This window comes from Rhineura floridana, chromosome 4 (assembly GCF_030035675.1).
Source record: "Rhineura floridana isolate rRhiFlo1 chromosome 4, rRhiFlo1.hap2, whole genome shotgun sequence".
Taxonomy (NCBI): Eukaryota; Metazoa; Chordata; class Lepidosauria; order Squamata; family Rhineuridae; genus Rhineura; species Rhineura floridana.
In genome coordinates, this window is record NC_084483.1 from 150,918 (window position 1) to 173,199 (window position 22,282).

The 22,282-nt window shown below is 42.7% G+C and overlaps 1 protein-coding gene across 3 annotated transcripts in view; it reads left to right on the forward strand.

Annotated features, from left to right (window-relative positions):
- The window catches only part of PPP3R1 (protein phosphatase 3 regulatory subunit B, alpha), a 68,469-nt gene that overhangs the window by 37,755 nt on the left and 8,432 nt on the right, over positions 1-22,282 (forward strand). For 2 of the 3 annotated variants that reach the window (XM_061622221.1, XM_061622222.1), the window contains 2 exons: positions 12,033-12,072; positions 20,775-20,951. In XM_061622221.1, coding sequence (XP_061478205.1) covers positions 12,033-12,072; positions 20,775-20,951 — 217 coding nt within the window. Of the gene's footprint in view, positions 1-11,795; positions 11,916-12,032; positions 12,073-20,774; positions 20,952-22,282 lie in introns of those variants that run through there. The other variant, XM_061622220.1, reaches the window with a different exon arrangement.

The following is a 22,282-nucleotide window of genomic DNA, read 5'->3' on the forward strand; positions in this document are numbered from 1 at the left end:
ACCTCTGAGCATATGGTGAGTGGTGGCAACACCTACCAACTCCAAAGATGGAGAATTACATTTTTGTATGTTTGTTGGTGTTCTTCTTTCTTGTGTTACTACTGTTTCTACAGAGAATCCAATCCAGAAAATTTTATTTCCTCATTATTCATCCTAGAAACCTGTGTCAAATTTATTTTTATTAATTCCAAAGCCTTTTTATTGGTCACTGTCATATGATGGTGAAGATGGTGTTTCAAACTGGAGGTTATGTTCTTTTTCTATTTTGGGTGCATTAACAATTGAATCTGAAACTTCAGTTTCATGTAAAATCAGACTGATTCCAATATGTTGCTACTTCAGCAATGACTCTAGCTGTTGGAAAAAACAAACTTGGCCTGCCCCAAGATGCATGTTTTCAGCCTGCTATGTTTAAACCACTTTGGTCGGTCCAGTTGTCCCGGAACTGATGGAACATGCTAAGGCCTCCTGTGATGAGTTTGCAAAGCACTTTACGGAGAAAATCGATCGTATTAAGAGTGCTATTCCGTGCGCTGTGGACACAGTGAGCGAGCCAGAGTCAGCCAGTGGTGCTCTGGTGGTGTGGGATTGGTTCCAGCTTCTTCCTTCTGATGAAGTGGACAAGGTGTTTTCAACCTTAAAGCCAACCACTTGCTTACTCGACCCTTGCCCATCGTGGCTCATTATGAGCTGCAAGGACAGACTGGACGAGGGGATCAAGATGGTGGTAAATACGTCCCTGGAAGAGGGAGTAATGCCATCAGCTCTCAAGGAGGCAGTAATAAAACCAATTCTAAAGAAGCCCTCCTTGGATCCCCAAGATCTGAACAACTTTTGCCCAGTCTCAAATCTGCCATTCCTGGGCAAGGCGGTTAAGTGGGTGGTGGCGAAACAGTTGCAAGTGCATTTGGAGGAAGCGGATTATCTGGATCCATTTCAATCAGGCTTCAGGCCTGGACATGGGACTGAAACGGCCTTGGTCGCCTTGCTGGATGATATGAGGAGGGTGTTGGATAGGGGCGAATGCACCTTCCTTGTCCTCCTTGATCTCTCAGCGGCTTTTGATACCATTGACCACCTGAAGAGGTTAGGCATAGGGGGCACTGTATTGCAGTGGTTCCGTTCCTTCCTCTCTGGTAGGTACCAGAGAGTGGCATTGGGGGATGAGGTTTCGGATCCTTGGCCTCTCACTTGTGGGGTGCCACAAGGCTCCATCCTCTCTCCGATGCTGTTCAACATCTATATAAAGCCAACGGGGGCTATCATCAGAAGATTTGGGCTGCAGTGTCACCAATATGCGGATGACATGCAGCTCTATCTCTCATTTAAATCTTCACCGAGGTTGGTTGTAGAAACCCTATCCCAGTCCCTGGAGTCGGTGAGTGGCTGGATGGGAAGGAATAAGCTGAAGCTGAACCCTGACAAAACTGAGGTACTATTTGTGGGAGACAAGGGAAGGTTGGGGGATGCTGACCTGGTGCTCAATGGGGTACAATCGCCCCTGAAAGACCAGGTCTGCAGCCTGGGGGTCATTCTTGACTCCCAGCTGTCCATGGAGGCTCAGGTCTTGGCTGTGAGCCGGGCGGCGCTGTATCAACTCCATCTGATACGGAGTCTGCGCCCCTACCTTCCCAACCATCTGCTCCCATCTGTGGTACACGCCCTGGTTTCCTCTCGTCTAGACTATTGTAATGCGCTCTACATGGGGTTACCCTTGAAAACGGTCTGGAAGCTGCAACTGGTACAGAATGCGGCGGCTCGCCTGATTAAAGGCAGCTGCTGGCGAGATTACATCACTCCAGTGCTGAAGGAGTTGCACTGGTTACCAGTTGTTTTCCGGGCCGTATTCAGACATACTTAAAGTGACTATCTGAACTATATCAACTGTCTTAATAATGTTTCTTCCTGCTAAAACAAGATCAGCACAGCACATGTCTGTCTTCTTTCTATTATTTGGGCTGATTTCAGGTGTTGCCATCACTCACCATGTGCTCAGAGGCACATGTTACCAAATTCTTCCAAGCTACACAGCAAGTGGATTGGACTGTGAAAGACCAACCCAAATTGTATTTGCTTTTTGACCAATTTGTAGGGCAGTCCAATATCTCGGAGAGGTGGTCAGGTCTCCAGCTGCCCTGGTGCATTCACTATAGCTGCCCAATTTCCCTGCTTTTTAAAGTTTGATAGAAATATCTGTGGGCTGTAGGTATGTTCTTAAACTGCAAGGTTTTTTGCGTATTAGTGAATTTCTCTACTTTTTAATCCAGGAGGTAAGAAACGGGATCCTGTGCAAGTTTGCTGAGAATGCATTGATCATTTGCATGCTTATTGAGTTCAGTGGGATTTACTCCCTTGCAATCATGCTTAGGATAGGTGGAACTGACCATGGGATGGGGAGGGGAGGGGAGGGGAGGAGGAGGAGGAGGATGGAGGGGAGGGAGGACAGAGGGGAAGAGGAGGAGGGGAGCAGGCAGAAGCGAGAGGGGAAGAGAAGGGCAAGTTTGATCATTTGCATGTTTATTGAGTTCAGTCGGATTTATTCCCATGCAGTCATGATTAGGGTAGGTAAAGGGGGGGAGGGAGAGCTGGAGTGGACAGGGAAGGAGAAAGAAGGAAGAGGGGAGGGGAGGAGGAAGGGAGAGGAGAGGGGGAGGAGGGGAAAGACAGGTCTGATGATTTGCATGCTTATTGAGTTAAATGGTATTTACTCCTATGCAGTCATGGTTAGGATAGGTAAAACTGACCATGGGGGTGGAGGAGGGGAGAGGAGAGGGAAGGAGAAAAGAAGGGGAGAGGGAAGCAGAAGGAGGGGGGAGGAGGAGATTGGAGGGGGAGGGGCAAAGAAAGGGGGAGGGGAGGCTTGATCATATGCATGCTTGAGTTCAGTGTTTCTCCCACCTTTTTATTCTACAGCACGCACATGAAGCCTCCCACCCAAATGTAAACAAAAGCTGTCCCTGGCCACATTCACATCAGACTGTTATTTCACTTCAGGCAGTCATGGCTTCTCCCAAAGAATCCTGGGAAGTGTAGTTAGTGAAGGGTGCTGAGAGTTACTAGGATATGCCCTGTTCCCCTTACAATCAGAGTGGCTAACTGTTAAACCACTCTGGCCACTGGAGCTCTGTGAGTAGAATAGGAGTCTCCTGTCAGCACCCTTCACAAACTACACTTCCCAGGATTCTCTGGGGAAGCCATGACTGCCTCTGGGGGAAGCCATGACTGATTTCATGTGAAGTCAAAGTCTGGTGTGGGTGTGGCCCCCTTATTAGGCAAGCCCAGCAGCTGTGGGTCTGGCTTTTAGAACACAGACAGTTGGCTCTTACTGAGCATGCCCGACATTATCATTGAGTTCAAGCCAAAATTTCTTAAATTAATTAAAAATCAGCCAGGCATTTTTTTAACTTTTAAACTGGAGAAGGTGAAGGTCAGAGTATGGGGCAAGGTCAGTATTGGGATTACAGGTACTCTGTGAACATGGCTGATTGTTAATGAATTTCAACAGATTATGAGAACTGTACAGAAAAAAGTTCAAAAGGGATCTGGTTTTTTCTCTTTTTAGACTTTGAACTCTCACTTCTCTCTGACTGTTTTGTGTTTCGGCATGAAAATTTAGAGGGTTGTTAAGCCAACGTTTTTGAGTTCAGGACTATAAGTTTTGTAAGGTTTTGTTGTCAATTGAGCTTATGGGAAGCATCAGAATGGCATGGGAGGTATTTTCAATTTAGCATTGCGGAACGTGAAAAATCCACAGTGACTATAGTATACAGCCACTGTTGTGGCTGTATAATGACTACTGTAGTGTAGTCTGATATAAGCATAAGGAGCAAACTCTAACCTACAGAAACATTCATCTTGTTTATACTTCTGATGAACTTTCTTATGACAAACAAAAGTGCCTTAATATATATTTTGTATATATTTAGTATATTTACTGTAAATACATGTTTTGTTTTTACGTTGCTTTATTAACAATGTCATGATACCCGGCTAAGCAAAGCTGTATTTGTGGAACTGACACAGAAATTACTCAGGCCAATTTAAGTTTATCCTTAAAGGGGCACAGTTAATTGTATCTGTTTTAAACAGCTGAATGATACTGTTAGGTCCAAACCCAACACGCAAGTCGCCCTGTCAACCCCAACTCGCTTATTACACCCGGGAAGAGTGCGGAGTTGAGTGCAAATGAACCCACTATCAGAGATCAAGTAACACGAGACAAAAACCTTTGCAAAGGGGACCCAATACTTACAAGCCGAAGCAGGCCAGCATGGGAACCTCGTTTATTGGTGTTCAATGGTTTATATAGGCTTACCCCGAAGTTTACAATATCGGGTTCACGTCATAAAATACAAAAGAAGCAATTGCTAACTGTCATAGCTTTGGGGCATATGTAAGGAGGTAAAGGGGTACAGGGGGAAGGACAAAGTAGAAACATCAAGACTATCTCTTAGACTCTATGTCTGCATATTTCGCATGTCCTTGAGATAAGCACTATGCAGGAACAGACAAAGGCAACTATTGAGGGGAGGCCCAGCTGCAACCGGGCGCCCCCTAAACTGGAGACAGACATGATATTACTCTGCTTACATATCAAAGGAGTATTACAAGTCAAGGATATGAGGGGCATTGGAATAGCATTTGACATTTCTATGCAAGGCGCGTTTGTAACAATAAGCAAGGCCATAAGCATAAATGTGATACAGAAATGCATAGTAGGGAAGTTTCCAGCTTAAACCGGCTTTTATTATGCGAGCCACTAGAATGTAGGTAAGGGTCAGGTCACCAGGAAATAAACCGACATTTTATATCAAAAGTCAAATAAAGGCCACTTTGGTTCTATTTCCCATAAAGCCCAAGCTGGTTTAGATAGGACAAGTGAACTATAGTTTTACAAGCACTGGGGATTTTAATTTAACCCCAACAATACCTAATTGAAATTTAAATATACCGTATATTCCGGCGTATAAGACGACTGGGCGTATAAGACGACCCCCAACTTTTCCAGTTAAAATATAGAGTTTGGGATATACTCACCGTAGTACCCCTGCTTATGACATGCAGGTACTTAGCAGGAAAACTGTCACTTATAAACATAAGGCTGTTTGTCATCAAACATAAAAGCCACCCCTTTGCCTCTTTTCGCCCTGTTCCACGTGCGGGCTTGTCGTAGCTGAAAAGCGTCAATGAGGCGCAATCCCCTCAACTTTTGTCCGGGCCCTTCCACGCGCCAGATCAGATCATCTCCGCCGCCAGGTCCTTTAACGAGCTCCCCGCCCCGCTTTCTCCTCTAAGCTATCCAGCCGGCTTTTGTTTTCCCCTCTTCTCCCATCCCCAATCCAACCTCTGCCCAAGCCACGCTCACGCAGCAAAAACCAACAGGGAAGGTCCAAGAGCACGTCTTTTCCCCCCCGAGAGAAAGCTCCGCTGCAGCTGTCCCGGACGAGGACAAATTGCCGCCATTCATCAAGCCCGGGAGGGCAAGCCCACGAGCATCATCCCCATGACAACTACAAGCAGAGGAAAGAAAGCGCCGCTGGCCGAGATCGAGAGAGCAGGCTGCACAGAAGAGCCCACATCCCCAAGGCTGGCGCTTCAAGTGGCGAGTTCAATTCTGATCGGCCGCTTTCCTGTTTACTACCGCGAAGACGGAGCGTTTTGTTCCTTGCCCGGATTTGCCGTGACCAAAAGTGACCCAAACTTTGCCCAAGTGTCTCCCCGCCACCTCCATCCCCTGTTGCAGCAGCACCTCATTCATGTCCCCGTCCCTGTCGGTTGTAACTGAAGGAGGCTCCTGAGTGCGCGCTTGCTCTTCCTCTCCCTCCACGCCGCGCATCATTTATGCGAGAGGAGCCGTAGAGGCCTTTTCATACAGCGGCTGGAATGCGAGACGTCAATAGTGACGCCATGGGAGCCTGACGCTACTGACCCCCGCCCCCTGCCCTCCCCGCTGGGTGTCTGTGTGTGTATACACACCAGCCCTAGCCTGCACGTTTGTTTGCGGAAAGGCACGCCAGCAATCGTCCGGCAATGCCCACTCTTGCGAAATAACTACAATACACTACTGGATCACAACCTGATTTAAAGGAAGCGTGTGTGCGCGCGTGTGTTGTGATGGTCTGAGAGGGAACGCGCCTTGTCAGACGGAGTGGAAGAAATCTGCCAGCTTAAGGAGGGCACAGCGCCCGTGCTGTCTCGGAGGGAGAGGGCCTTCTCCGCGCTCATCCCTCTCCTCCCGCCTCCTTGCCTCAGGCAGGCGGGTGCATGCTTGCGCTGGGCTCGTCCTTGTCAAAATAGGGAGGCGATAGACGCGGGAGCGTGCGCACTTGCCTTGCCTGAGTAAAAGCCGGCCGGGGGCGGGACGAATGCCCGCCGCCCAGCTGATCGGCGGAGAACGCAACAACGCAATGAAAAGGCTAATGCGTCCTTGTCAAAATAGGGAGGCGATAGATGCGGGAGCGTGCGCGCTTGCCTTGCCTGAGTAAAAGCCGCCCGGGGGCGGGACAAACGCCCGCCGCCCAGCTGATCGGCGGAGAACGCAACAACGCAATGAAAAGGCTAATGCAATAAAGGAAGGTAAACCAATCTATGAAATTTAGAATAATTCGAACGGCAGATAAATATATTCAAAAACCAATCCAACACAGAACAATCAATTTAATAAGAAAAACTGAGCGAGCCCTTCTCTACAAGCTTGCCGGACCTGGGGAGGACAGCGAACGACTCCCCCCCCCCCCCAGGAGACAGAGGTGCGCTCCCTACGGCACCCCGCCCTGCTGTCGGAGGCTGCGGCGACCGCAGATTTTCAGCACCCGCCCTATAAGACGACACCCGGCGTATAAGACGACCCCCGACTTTGGAGAAGATTTTCCTGGGTTAAAAAGTCGTCTTATACGCCGGAATATACGGTAATCTGCTCAGTTGGAGTGCTTTTTAACTACACTGTACTTAGCATTCACAGGACTGGTTCGTATAATAATTATTACAGTAATAGGTTGCCATAAGGAATGTCATGATAAACTACAGTTTAATGAATCCAAATACAGCCTTTCTGGTGAACAAGGGGGATGTGTGTGGTGATGTTGGAATAGTCCTGAAAATGCAAATACAGTGTATTTGAAAGACATGCCAACTGTGGTTTATCATGACAGGAATAGGCCTAGCCTTTTCCAGGCTCATATGCTTCTCCAGTTTCCATTAACCACAGTTTGGCATTACAATTAAGCTTTGGTTAAGGTTGAAACAAGCCAGATTTCTAAACCACGGCTTAAAGCTGTCTTGTCATAGTTAAAACTGACTACAAAGATTAACAATTTGTTGGGTTCAGACAACACACCGAGCCTTAGTTAAGCAGAAATGGATCTGAAAGTTTCCGAATTCCTTGTGGTTTCACCAACGGGGGAGGAAGGAGGACATGCTGACGGTAGGAGGTTAGACTCATTCTTATCACAATAAAACCATGTTTTCAATCTATCAAGAAACCTGTGTGCTTCACCTAAACATGGAGACAAACCTGGGTAACTGCCAGTTCTTGAGCCTTCAGAGGTGAAGAGTCTATCATGGTTTGCATCTTGTTCCCAGTTGGCCTTGGCACAACCTGATTACCTGTATAGCACCTAAAGAGCCTCATTTGAATATCTGTTACTTCCTCCCCCTTTCCATTTTGAGATTGTGTCTGGATTCAGATTCCATGCCTTCAACATCAGCTCAAAGATTTTTCGCTCACTCTCATTGCACTTCCTACTTGCACTGTTTACCATCTCACCCAGGGGTGGGGAATCTCAGGCCTGGGGACCAAATGCAGTCCTCCAGGCCTCTGTATCTGGCCCTTGTGTCTCTCACCTTCTCAAAGCCATGCGCACTGCTTCATAGCCTCCTCCAGCTTCCTGGCTGCAATGTGTCCTTGAACTGTAAGAATGCCTTTTGCTTGCCTGGATGGAGAGCTATATGCGTAGAAACGGCTGACTTTTGTGTTCTTGGACTGCAGCCTACTATGGAAAGATAAGTCACATCTGTTACTGCGCTTGCCACTGGCATGTGGCCCCTGGGAGGTTGCCCATGACAGAATGAAGCCCTCTGGCTGAAAAGGGTTCATTTGCCCTGATCTAGACTGATGGAGAGTTCTTGAGAACACAAAAGCTTGCATCATATTTTGTGATGTTTTCGTTGGCCTAATAATCGTATGCCCCAGTATGGATTTTGGAATAAAACCATATGTTTGATCACATCTACTGGCTTACACTGTAGCTAAGCAATGTACAAAGATTTGGTGGGCACACCTGCATTTGCTCGGTTTTGGCTGTTGCATTAATTGCGTTCACCTACAGAAAGCAGATCTGGCCATAATTACAGATGACAGCACATGCCTTACAGCACGCTACTCAGAAATTAGTCCTATTGAATTCAGGTAACTTTAGTTAGGATTGCAGCCTTAGTTACATTGAGATTGGATCACTGTGCTGTGTTCTATCAGGGGCTGCCTTTCCGCTAGTTCAGAATAGTGCAAAGACCTAAGTTGCTTAAGACCAGGATACCTAAAAGACGTCAGTCCAGTATTAACTAGCTGTGTATTTAAATCTGTTGGAGAGGGCTCTCTTCCATGTCCCAACATCAGAAGTATGGTTGATGGGGATTTGGATGAGAGGCTTCTTTCTCGTGTGCCTAGGATGTGGGACTCCACCCCTTTGTGTTTTTTTTGCTGACTAGACAAATTTATTATATAAGTTGATTTACATTTTCTGGAGAAAATGCAAGTTGTATGTATGTGTGTATACATATACCGTCTGTTGACCTGACTTGTGAAAATGTAGGAGCATATCCTTTTTGTTCAGCATTCCAAATGGCTTGAATACAGTTGCTAATTAGAAAGATTTTATGAATGTTACACATTTAATCTAGAAATTCTCCTGATAATATGAATAGTCTGTTGTTGTGATCTTATGAGGCTAGAAATTCATATTAGCTTATGTCCATTGGTTGCATGAACAGATGACACTTCACACAACTGGGTCCAAATAGGTCCTAGGCTATGGTCTGAAGGCACATGAGGCCAGCTCCCTGCTGAAGCTAAGCAGGGTCAGGTCTGGTCAGTGCCTGGATGGGAGACCGCCTGGGAACCATATGTAAGCTGCCTTGGGTTTTTATCATGAAAAGAAAGGCAGGGTATAAATGTAATAAATAAATATCTGAACTTTCCCTTCTCTGCAGCTTCAGAAAAGCTTCTGCAGAGGGGTGGCTGGACCTACTGAACAATGTCGACTGTGTCATATGGATTCTAGTGGAAAGGGGGAAATTGCCAGAAATGAGGCAGAGAAAGTTTGTACTAGTCATTTCTCCTTCCCACTAGAACTCCATGCAACCCATAGCCACAGTGTTCAGGAAGTGCCCTGACTCTTTGTAGAGGCTTTGGGCGGTCAGGAGAGGAAGGGAAGCCTTCCTTCCACTGTCAACCATTGAATACAGCTATTTGCATTTATCAAAAATGAGGGATACTTTTTTGCTTGAAATCTGTCTTGCAGTAGGACTCGTTTGTAATCTCACTATTTCTACATGTCTTTAATGTAGTTAATTCTCATTCCCATTAATGACCTATTCTAGGATGGTTGTACACTCAAAAGACTTCAGAAAACACTCAAGCAACATGACACTAATCTTGAAGAATTCCCCCCTTGATTTAGTAAAATTCCTAAGAAAGAACAATGTAAGTCAGCCTTGTAAATAAGTCCACAAAAGTTACTCACCTACAGAGTGTTTTTACTAGCCTGCTGGGGGAGCTGGCAGAAGAGGGAGAGAGAGGTCTGTCCTTCCTGTAGCTGCCTATGGTATTTTTAAAGAGCATTTTACAAAAATAGTTAATACATCTTGTGTTCATCATAATCCTTAACTATATTAGACACTTTTGTATAACTATTTTTACAAAAAAAATTCTTTCAGCCATTTATCATATTAATTGCTACATTTTACAATTTCAAAGTTTCCTCCTTATGTCCAAATTTAGCATATTCTTTACCACTGGAATCTGCCTGCTGCATTTGTGTGCTGGACACAGAGGAGGGACAGAGTATGCTGTCTCTCCTCCACCAACATGCTCACTTGCCTGTGTGCAATTCCTTTTTTCCTGTAGCTATTAGGCAAGTACTTAAATAGAAGGCTGGTATAACTTTTTGTAGTTGTGATATTTGTGCTATAGTATATTGCAATTACAAATTGTAGCATAGCTCAGAAAATATTTGCCTTTTGTAACTTGCCTATGTGTCTGTGCATTTCTTTTTCCCAGTTCTCGTGTGCTTGGCTATGTTGTTGTTTTATTATTATTATTTTATTTTAGTATTATTATTATTATTATTGGTAAAATTTTGAGTGTAGACCGTTTTGGATGGTGTAGATGTATAACATTGTAGTTCGATTTGAAACTCAGGCTTTTAGTTTGATTTGAGTTTTCTACAGATGTTACTGTGTGGTTAATTGGCTCAGGGTTTTCGTTCTTTCATTATCGTTATGTGTTGATTTATTTTTATTAGTGCACATATGAGTATGTACGCACATGAGAGAAATATAAATAAAAAGGAGGGTTCGGGAACACTGTGGAAGATGGCATAGAGGAGCTGCAGGGGCAAGGGGGTGATTGATTAAAATCCCCCCCTCCAGTGAGACCCCCTGGTAGACTGGAGGTCCTTTCGTGAATAGAAAGAGCTCTTCTATCTGCAAAAGGGCATGTCTGGATTCAAACTATTGACTTGGCTCTCACATGTATCATCCATATCTGCAGTCACAGTGTTGGAAGTCTTAAAGACAACTTAAGGGCACATGCTCATGGCAACTTTGTATACCCAGGTGCAGCACATAACTAGATTGTGGGAAGTGTATTTAGAAAAACAATGTTTTTCTTCTGAGATGTTGAGGATTATGCCTGATTTCAGATTTGATGAAGCAGCATATCCTGTTGCCCAATTTAGAGTTGTTTGTACACCTTTAAGAAGTTTTCAGAACAGGGCTATAGGATTTGGAGGACCAAATGATATTGCAATTGATCCTTACTGGTGATTAGAAAGATCTAAAACAGATCCAAGTGCATTCTAACAATGAATTAGGTTGTAAATTGTGTATGTGAAGACTCGTTAGCTAATGCAAAGCTGTATAATTACATTTCGAAGCAGGATTGGGCTCGGTCAGTTCTTTGAATAGGTATCTATTTGGAAAGAGAGAGAGGGGAGATGGTGACAGAGGAAGTAAGAAGCAAACATCTTACTTGCTGATAAATATTTTATTTACAGAATTATTTCATATAATTGAATTGGCAACATGTTTCAAGCATGCACTCTTTTTCAACAGCAGCACATGTAGTTAGTCCTACTCAGATTTTTTCCACCCACTAGCAACCCTGAGTAGCCAGGACCTCACAAGTAATCTAAATCTTTAGAACCTTAGAAAAAGATCACATGCTGAAAATACATCAGGCAATTGAATTAAATGGAATGATTCTGTAAATAAAATATTTTTCAGCTGCAAAGAGGTTTGCCTCTTTTCTTTTTTGTCACCATGTTATCAAGGAATTCTATGCAGTCCCTTGAAGAAAGAGTAGTATACAAATGGAACACATTATCTGTAACTGAACTATTGGATTTAACGGTAGTAATATCCAAGTAACGTAGACTGAGTACACACATTGAAATCAATGGACTTGTTACTTAAGTCCGTCAATTTTGATGAGTCTAAGTATGATTTAGCTGGATATTACTGATACTGTTTCAATGTGTTTTGTCTATAAATCTGTGTAAAATTTAGATATGTACTTCTCCTGAAAGTCAATAATGAGAGAGAGAGACACACCTCACCAGGGAGCGGATTACATAAACCAGGAGCTGCTACCAAGAAGCCCTTGTCATGGGTCAACACTAACCAGGCAACAGCCAGAGGTGACACTGCTGTCTGTGGAAATGAAAACAGAGGCACATGAAAGAGTGTTCTTAATGGTTCACCAAAAAATCTGCAAAGGTGCCCTTTCTAAACTGTTAATTTTTTCCTCTTTTCAGGGAAATGAGGCAAGCTACCCACTGGAAATGTGCTCACACTGTAAGTTCAAACATTCTATTAAATTATGTATTTAAAAGCTTTATATCAGATAATTGTAATATTGTCATCATTTATTTCATATTTGTAGAAAGTATGATTTAGTTTTTAATTCACGTATAAAACCTTGCTTTCTCACATACCTCTCCAGTAAATACTTGGGTTATATCCCTCAATGTCAATATGCAAGTGGAATGCACTTCCGCTTGCACCACGAGATTTGACCTTTCCTATGCAGTCCTCTATGCACCTCAAAACCTGCTCCAGAGGGTAGGAAATTGATCTTGGGGATGCAGGGAGAGGGCCTGCAAGACAATGAAAGGGGAGGAAAGGAAGGTGAAATCCCATTGTGCAAGTGGAATTACTCTTGCAAAACATTGGATTGTATTCTTAAGTATTTATGGTAGAGTGTAAGCCAGTGATTAAAAAGTACCCCTGATATTGTGCAAAACTTGCTTCAATTCCAGTATGTCATGCTATCTCCTGTAAAGTCAAGTCCTGAGACTGCATCTGCCCTCCTTGTAAAGAATGTGCATCGAAGTTTATTTGTTTGTTTGTTTATTTATTACATTTATATACCACCCCATAGCCGAAGCTCTCTGGGCGGTTTACAGCAATTAAAAACAATAAAAACAAATATACAAATTTTAAAACACAAAAAACAATTTAAAAACACATGCTAAAATGCCCGGGAGAGAGGAAAGTCTTGACCTGGTGCCGAAAAGATAACAGTGTTGGTGCCAGGTGCACCTCGTCATAAAGATCATTCCAAAATTTGGGGCCCACCATTGAGAAGGCCCCCTCCCTTTTTGCCACACTCCCAGCTTCCCTCCAAGTAGGCACCCGGAGGAGGGCCTTGGATGTTGAGCAAGTTGGTAGAAGGCACTCCGTGCCACTGAGGCTACCTGAGCCTCAGGTGACAGAGATGGTTGTAGGAGAACCCCCAAGCTACGAACCTACTCCTTCAGGGGAAGTGCAACCCTATCCAGGACAGGTTGAACATCCACCATCCGGTCAGAAGGACCACCCACTAGCATCAGTCTTGTCTGGATTGAGCCTCAGTTTATTAGCCCTCATCCAGTCCACTGTTGCAGCCAGGCACCGGTTCAGCACATTGACAGCCTCACCTGATGAAGATGAAAAGGAGAAATAGAGCTGCATGTCATCAGCATACTGATGACAATGCACTCCAAAGCTCCAGATGACTGCACCCAACGGTTTCATGTAGATGTTGAACAGCATGGGGGACAGAACTGACCCCTGTGGAACCCCATACTGGAGAGTCCAGGGTGCCGAGCAATGCTCCCCAAGCACCACCTTCTGGAGCCGACCTGCCAAGTAGGAGCGGAACCACCGCCATGCAGTCCCTCCCACTCCCAACTCAGCTAGTCTCCCCAGAAGGATACCATGGTCGATGGTATCAAAAACCACTGAGAGATCAAGGAGAATCAACAGAGTCACACTCCCCCTGTCTCTCTCCCAACAAAGGTCATCATACAGGGCGACCAAGGCTGTTTCCATGCCAAAGCCAGGCCTGAAACCTGACTGAAATGGATCCAGATAATCGGTCTCATCCAAGAGTGTCTGGAGCTGGCCTGCCACTATTCATTCAAGGACCTTGCCCAAGAATGGAACATTTGCTACCGGCCTATAGTTTTTAAGAGGGTCTCTTCAGGAGTGGTCTCACTACCGCCTCTTTCAGGCAGCCAGGGACGACCCTCTCTCACAGAGAGGCATTAATCACTTTCCTGGCCTGGCCGGCTGTTCCATCCCTGCTAGCTTTTATTAGCCAAGAAGGGCAAGGATCATGCACAGAAGTGGTTGCATGAACCTGTCCAAGCACCTTGTCAACGTCCTCAAGCTGTACCAACTGAAACTCATCCAAGAAATTGGGACAAGGCTGTGCTCTGGATAGCCCGCTTGATTCACCTGGTATAGCACTGGAGTCTTAAGTCCTGGCGGATGCTAAAGATTTTATCCTGGGAGTGCCTAGCAAATTCATTACAGCGGGCCTCAGATGGTTCTACCATGTCCTTGGGGCCAGAGTGTAATAACCCCTGGACAATTCTGAAGAGCTCTGCTGGGCGGCAGATTGATGATTTGATAGTGGCAGCAAAATATTGGTTTTTTGCTGCCCTCACTGCCCCTAAATATAGCTTACCATAGGCACTTACCAGTGTGTAATTGCATCCACCAGGAGTTTGTCTCCATCTAGTTGACTCTAGTAATAGGCTGGGCCGGACAATACTGTTCTTATTTTCTTCCTAAAGAGCAGGAATTAATTGCTTCTGGTTGTTGAGGATTAGGTGCTACCATGTAGACCCATTTCAGTCTGGGTTCAGGCCTGGTTGTGGACTGAATTGGCCTTGGTTACCCTGATGGATGTCTTTCATCGGCAGAGGGACAACTGCTTGATCCCTCTGTACCACTTTTGATACCATCAGCCATGGTATCCCCCTGAACTGACTGTTTTACTGTGGTTCCGGTCCTACCACAGGGTTGATTCCAGAGAGAGTAGCATTGGGGAATATTAAATAGCATTGGAGGCAAAATAGTGCCCTGAGGTATCCCAAACCCTGAGGGATGCCTCAGGGCACTGTTTTGTCTCTAGTGCTATTTAACATCTATATGAAGCAACTGGGAATGTTCTTCAATGGTTTTGGAATAAAGTGTCATCAGAATGCTGATGACATGCTGCTCTGTTTCTCCATAACATCTGAATTGGTAATGACCATGTAGGCTTGGCATCAGTGTCTGGGCAGAGTGGCGGGCTGGATGAGGGCCAAGATAGCTTGGCCACTGTGGTCTTGGCATTGGTAACCTCAAGACTGGATTACCATGTTGTGCTCTTAAGTGGTGCTTCCCTTGGGCTTAACTTGGAAGCTGCAGCTGGTGTAGAAGGCAGCAGCTAGGTTGTTGACTGAGGTATCCCGTTGCCACCATTCCTCTGCTAAGGGAGATGCACTGGCTGCCAATATGCAAGTGGACGCAGTTCAAGGTTTTGCTTTTAGTGTTTAAAGCCCTAAGTTATTTGGAACTAGTTTACCTAATGGACTACCTCCTTCCATATATCCCTGCCTGGCAACTGCACTCCTCACATGTATCACTAGAGGTGCGCTTAGTTTGTACTAGAAATCAGGCTTTTAGTGTTTCAACTCAGCCCTCTGGAATTAGTTACCAGCTGAAATTAGACAGGTGTCCCATTGTCAAAAAGTTTTTGTTTAAGAAAGCTTCCCTGAGGTTTGACCCAGTCATTTAGGAAATATTAATTGTATATCTGTAGGAATGCTTTTAGAGTTTAGAGTAATGGTTCTAATTGTTTTTAGGATTTGTATTTTTTGTATTTTGTTTTTATCTTGTATACCAATTTGATGGTCTCAAGCTGTGAAGTCGCTTATAAATTTGTTAAATATTGGCCTGCAGAATTATCATGTAGGCTCTGTTATCACTTTAATACTGATCCTTGAGACCAGAATGGAAAAAAGCAATTAAAATCCTTTCGCTTAGCGGGTTAAGGTTTCTGCAGATTCCCATATATGGGATTTGGGCAAAGAAGTATAGCGTTTTCCCTGAGCTCCAGTGGTCACTACATTTTAGAGAGAAAGAGAATGAAATACCAAGGGAAGTCAATTTCTATGTACTATTGTACTATTGCTTTGAAATGCCTGAAGCTTAATATATTCTGTACTTTAATTATGATTTTATAATACATTATGATGTAGCAGCTAGAGTGTTGGAATGTGTCAAAATCAAATGTCTGATAAACTGTAGCGCTCACAGAGTTGCCCTGGTTTTAACTAATAATTGCACTAGGTAGGTTTCAAGCATCTACTTTTTCTTGTATTCTTCTGGCCATGATTCAAGATACTGTTTGTGTTGAGATGAACAGTTTGTCTTCCTATATCCTGCTGTGAACTTTAAAATCAAGCAATTCTTTAATCCTTAATGAATTCTTAATTCTCAGTTCCTATATCATGGATCATTTCCTCCTCCTCCTCACGAATGGTGGTCTGCAAAAGATCACCAGTGAATTCATGGCTGTGCTTGGATTTGAACCAAGAATTAACAGCTTGATCTCATGTACTTAACCACAATGGTACTCTTGCACATGAATGCCAAACAGTTTGAATAACATAGTTGTACAAAGAGGAGTGGTGTTTGTTCCACAGCTCTGAATTACCTATAACTTGAGATTTCTCTGCAACTCATGCCTGAGTGCCTTCTGAAGACATGAGATCTTTTTATTACAGCAGAAATAACTGGCTACATTTAACAGCGCATTTAATTATTTGAGTGAACTAACCTATTGTTGCATTTAATCTTTTAAAACATATTATGTAGTTCTTAGTGAAAATTCAGGTTTTTATCATAGTTTTAATGTAAATTAGAACTAGTACTCATTCATACTCAGGCAGAGCAATCCTAACCCTGTCCATGGAACTATTGGAACAGCTATGCTACCACTTGAAAGACCTGCTGGCCACGGCAAAAGAATTCCTTGTTTACTCACAGATGTAATTGCAACTCTATTCAAGAGAGTTATAAAACTACAAATATTTATTTAACAAAATTTATATACTGCTTCTAAGTGGTTTCCATTAATTTAAAATTATAAAGTAAAAACCATTTAAAAACAAGTAATTAAAAATATTTAAAAGAAACAGTGAGCTAACAAGAGATGAAAACATGTCAGTATCTATGTGCCTGGATAGGCTTACCTAAACAAGAATGTACAGTGAAGGTACCTGCCTGATGTCATAGACAGGGAGTTCCAAATTGAAGGTGTTGCCACATTAAAAGATTGATTTCTTAGATGTGCAGAATGAGTATTATGTGGCACCTGCAACAGTGCCAGTTCTGCAATTTATATCAAGCACTTCCTGCAGCCTTGTTTGCAAAGTGATATATGTCAGGTTTTGGTTTCTCTTCCTATTAGATGTGTGTCTACCAGCAGTGCACAGCATGATGGAGCTGCACTGCTCACTGACCTCCATCCAACTGAGTCACCGCAACATACCAGGACAGGGGGGAGGGACATGGCAGTAGCAAGGTTAGTGCAGTGCAAATGTGCCAGTGGAGCCAATCCAGTGCTCCAGCTAGTGTTCTCGGTATGTTGCAGTGACTCAGCCGGATGGAGGTCAGGAAAGTGATGCACCCTACCACACGGTCTGCTGGTGGTGGCAAGTAAAGCTAAATTCTCTTTTTATTAACTGTGCCTTCCACTGTGACGGTACAACTTTCCAGGTGCTGATTCTTTGTAACAATTGTAGCTAATCAGATGTAGAAAACTTTTTGTGTTTTAACTTTGAGGAAATTTTTAGCCAGACTTAAATGTTTTTCAGTACTCATACAGGCACAAGGTCCTAGAATGAGACATCAGCATCAAGAAAGCAGATTTGATTCATTTCCTTCTCAGCTGGAAAAACAACAGCAGAGGTGAATTCAGTCCAAGCTAGTCCAAAATAATACCTGAGTGACACCTCTTTGATTTCTACCTGATCGCAAGGAATTGAAACTGATAACAGATTTAAATGAGTGAATTCCTTTTTGAATGGATTTTAGCTGACCCCTTTGTAAAGGTTCTTCACTGTGTTAAATCTTTGTGCCTTAACGGAGCGAGTCTGTGATAAAACATAATAGATGTCATTATAACTTGTCTATAGTTTAGCCTTGTATTGAAATGCTGATAATTTATTATACTGAACTTGTATGTAATGTATTGACTATATCTTATTTATTGTATTTTATCATATTTTACTGTAAGCCGCCTAGAGTGGCCATTGGCCAGATAGGCGGCCTATAAATTAAAGTTTATTATTATTATTATTATTATTATTATTATTATTATTATTATTATTATTATAGTTTAGCAGCCATGTGACCTTAGCTATGTACTACCAGTCCTTTGAATACTTGAGTCAACAGCATACAGTAGTTTATAGTAAGCTGTATACGGTTAAATGTGTCACGGCATGCTCTGTGAAAAAAGGCAAGCAATTTTAGTTGGAAATGTTCAGATCTAATCTTTGTGTATAAAATAAGGATATAGACCAAGGGTTCTTAACCTGGGGTCCATGGACCCCCAAGGGGTCTATGGGTAGATTTCAGGGGGTCCATGAACTTGGATGGGGAAAAAATCACATCTTTATTTTCACTAACCTCTAACTGAAATTTAGCATTTCCTTCAATTATGAATGTAGGCAACAAACCACAGTAGTATTAGCAGTACCTGTGACTTTGTCACCAATAGAAATCAGATATTTTCATATCACATTACAGTTGTTGCAGATATCTCAAAATATCATTTATGCTCATCACTACTTTGAAATTATGGTAGTTATTAGACCCGGCGCTAGATCGCACGTGATCACAGTCTTCCTGTCTACGGATGCTCGTGTGACGTAGCTGGCCAACTATGGGGCAACTCTGCGCCTAGTAGTTGTTAAGCCACCAAATGGTGAAGTCAAACAAAACTTTGACTGGAAAGAAAAACTTCATACACTTTGCACAGATGGAGCTCCTGCAATGCTTGGTAATAAATCTGGTTTTGCTACTTTAGTGAAAAAGGAAGCTTCCCACGTTGTTGTCACTCATTGCTTTTTACACAGACATGCACTGGCAACAAAGACTTCCAACAACCCTGAAAGAAGTTTTGTCAACAGCCGTAAAAGTCATCAACTTTATCAGAAGCAGGTCTCTGAATCATCACATTTTAAAAAGATTTTGTCAAGAAATGAGAGCAGAATATGAAGTGCTTCTCTACCACACAGAAGTTCACTGGCTTTCAAGAGGACAAATCTTGAAGCACTTGTTCGAACCAAGGGCAGAAGTTCCACTTTTTCTGAAAGAAAAAAAAAACACTTTTGGAACACTTTGAAAGAAAAGATTTTATCCATGGGTTGGTTTACCTTGCAGATATTTTTAACCACATGAATGAGGCTGAGAGGCAGTGACTGGCCCAAGGTCACCCAGTGAGCTTCATGGCTGTGTGGGGATTTGAACCCTGATGTCCCAGGTCATAGTCCAACACTCTAACCCAGACTTTTTCAACCAGTGTGCCTCCAGATGTTGTTGGACCACAACTCCCATCAGCCTCAGCCAGCATTGCCAATGGTCAGGAAAGATGGGAGTTGTGGTCCAACAACATCTGGAGGCACACTGGTTGAAAAAGGCTGCTCTAACCACTACACCACACTGGCTCATGAATGAGATAAATCTTTCAATTCAAGGTCCTGAAGTCACCATTATGGATGCTACTGAAAAATTACAAGCTTTCTTGGCTAAGCTGCTGATATCGAAGAAGAGAGTAGAGGCTAACATCCTTGCAAAGTTTCAAATGTTGGAGGAAGTGCTTTACCAAGGTGGAGTTGAGATGCAAAATTCTCTGTCAATTTCTTTGAAAAGAGAAATCTGTGAACACCTGAAAACACTTCAGAACTCTTTCAAAAGTTATTTCTATCTTGATGGCATTAAAGTTGAACCATGGATCCTCAATCCTTTTCTTTCTGATATAAACTGTATGGAAGATGTTGACCTAGACAAAGATGAACTCATTGATCTTAGGACAAAAAACTTACTACAATTGGAGTTTAACTCAAAAAGCCTTGGAGAATTCTAGTGTTCCTTGAGAGAGGCCTATGCTCACCTTGTAAAGCGAGCTATGGAAGCTTTAATTCCATTTGCAACAATATATCTTTGTGAATCGGATTTTCAACACTTGTAACCATCAAAACAAAAATTCAAAATTGATTGGATGTCCAACATGACATGCGTATTGCCTTGTCAAAGACCACCCCACAGTTTAATGTTCTTATTCAAGCTAAGCAACAACAGCCTTCACACTGATATGTCTTTAAAAAATAAAATTTAACTTTAACTTGCCTGTATTTTAAATGTATTGTCTTGTTGTTTAATGCATTAATAAAGAAGTACATATATTACTATATCACAAATATGTTTTTTTAGTATTTTGATAAATGTATTTCAATATAATTGGTTTCCTTTGTAATCCTATGTATTTTATTTTATGCATTTAAAAACATTCTGAGAAGGGGTCCATAGGCTTCACCAGACTACTAAAGGGGACCATGGCACAAAAAAGGTTAAGAACCCCTGATACAGACAAACCGGAACAGGTTCAGAGGAGGGCAACAGGGATGATTAGGAGATTGGAAACAAAGCCCTATAAGGAGAGACTGAAAGAACTTGGCTTGTTTAGCCTTGAGAAGAGTGAGGGAAGATACGGTAGCACTCTTCGTGTACTTGATAGGTTGTTACACACAAAAGGGCCAGGATCTCTTCTTTATCATCCCAGAGTGCAGGGCACAGAATAGTGGGCTCAAGTGACAGGAAGCCAGATTTTGCCTGAACATCAGGAAAAACCTCCTGTTAAAGCTGTATGACAATGGAACCAATTACCTAAGGAGGTGGTGGGTTCTTCAACTCTGGAGGCATTCAAGAGCCAGCTGGACAGCCAGCCACTTGTTAGGCATGCTTTAAATTGAACTGCTGCACTGAGCAGGGGGTTGGACTTGATGGCCTTATAGGCCCCTTCCAATTCTACTGTTGTAGGTAGAATTGCTATATACTTTAAAGCAATATGTAAATTATATATGTGAAAAAGAAATATCATTGTATTACAAGAAAGCATTTCACATAAAATAGTGTAATGAATTGTTTCTGAAAATATTTTTTCTCCCCCCCAGTTGATGCAGATGAGATTAAACGATTGGGAAAGAGGTTTAAAAAGCTTGATTTAGATAACTCTGGTTCTTTGAGTGTGGAAGAGTTCATGTCTTTGCCTGAGTTACAACAGAATCCACTGGTACAACGAGTAATAGATATATTTGATACTGATGGAAATGGAGAGGTGGACTTCAAAGGTAAGAAGCAGTTCTCTCTGGATGGATTAAATATCTTAAAACGTGAAAGCAGTGTGTTCTCACCTGGACTCTAATTGGAAAAATTATCCTGGAACTGGCTTTTGGGGAGTTTTTTTCAACTCTATCCTATGCACGCACTTTTAAGACCCATTGAGTTCAGTGGGACTTCCTAAATGTGTGTAGGATTGCGTTCTTGATATACAGTCATAATTGCAGTTATTATTTGAGCTAGTACATTCTCATTGTACAATTTAGAGTTTGGCTTCGTAAGTGGCTTATAAAATAGGAAGGAGCAGACAGTAAACCTGTTTATTACCCAATGATAACGCTTTTTATACTGAAATACACGCAAATAATAAGCGAGTTTTCAATTTGATGTAACTTCACTAGCTTTTTGTGCTATTTTGTGAAAGTTATATAGCTTCTCATTTGCTCGATGAAAGATGTCTAACGTTTCAAGTGTACAGAATTATTGTTGAAATATTATAAAGAAGAACTTACTATATATAAATAATGCTATTATGTAGGATCATTTCACTTAAGATCTAGCTTGTGGCCAAGCCTGCAGTCCTATCACTTACTTGGGAGTAGTCCCATTGAACTTGGAGGAGTTTACTTTTGAGTAGATATGTATAGGATTGTGAATGTTGACTAGTTATGTGAGGCTGTTAACTGCCAGGAACGCATTTAAAAACTAATTTTGGCTTCAACTTATTTAGGTTTGTTTGAGAATATTAAGGGCATGCTCCAGCAAAAGTTCAGCCATTTTTCTTCCCAGTAGTTTCAATGGGAAATATTTTAAGCATGTTCTTAATTCTCCCATTAAATCAGTTCTTAAATGTGCTTTACTTTGGCTGCATTGTATCCTGATTTGGGGAATGTATTACTAGAAAAAACCTTAGATCAAATATTTGTCTCTAGTAATCTCTGAGCACTACTTGTCACTACAAGGTTCAACATGCAAAATCCAGAATATGATTATTGGAATTCCTACACTAAATTTTCAATTGGTCATATACTTGACCTTTACCTTATGACCTTAACCTGACCTTATGAACTTCAAAAATATAAATAGATGGAAATGGACTGCCTTCAAGTCAATTCCGACTTATGGCGACCCTGTGAATAGGGTTTTCATGGTAAGCAGTATTCAGAGGGGGTTTATAATTGCCTTCCTCTGAGGCTGAGAGGCAGTGACTGGCCCATGATCACCCAGGGAGCTTCATGGCTATGTGGGGATTTGAACCCTGGTCGTAGTCCAGCACCTTAACCACCACACCACACTGGGTCTCCGCTATAGCTATTCCACAGTAATAGACAAAATTTCCCCA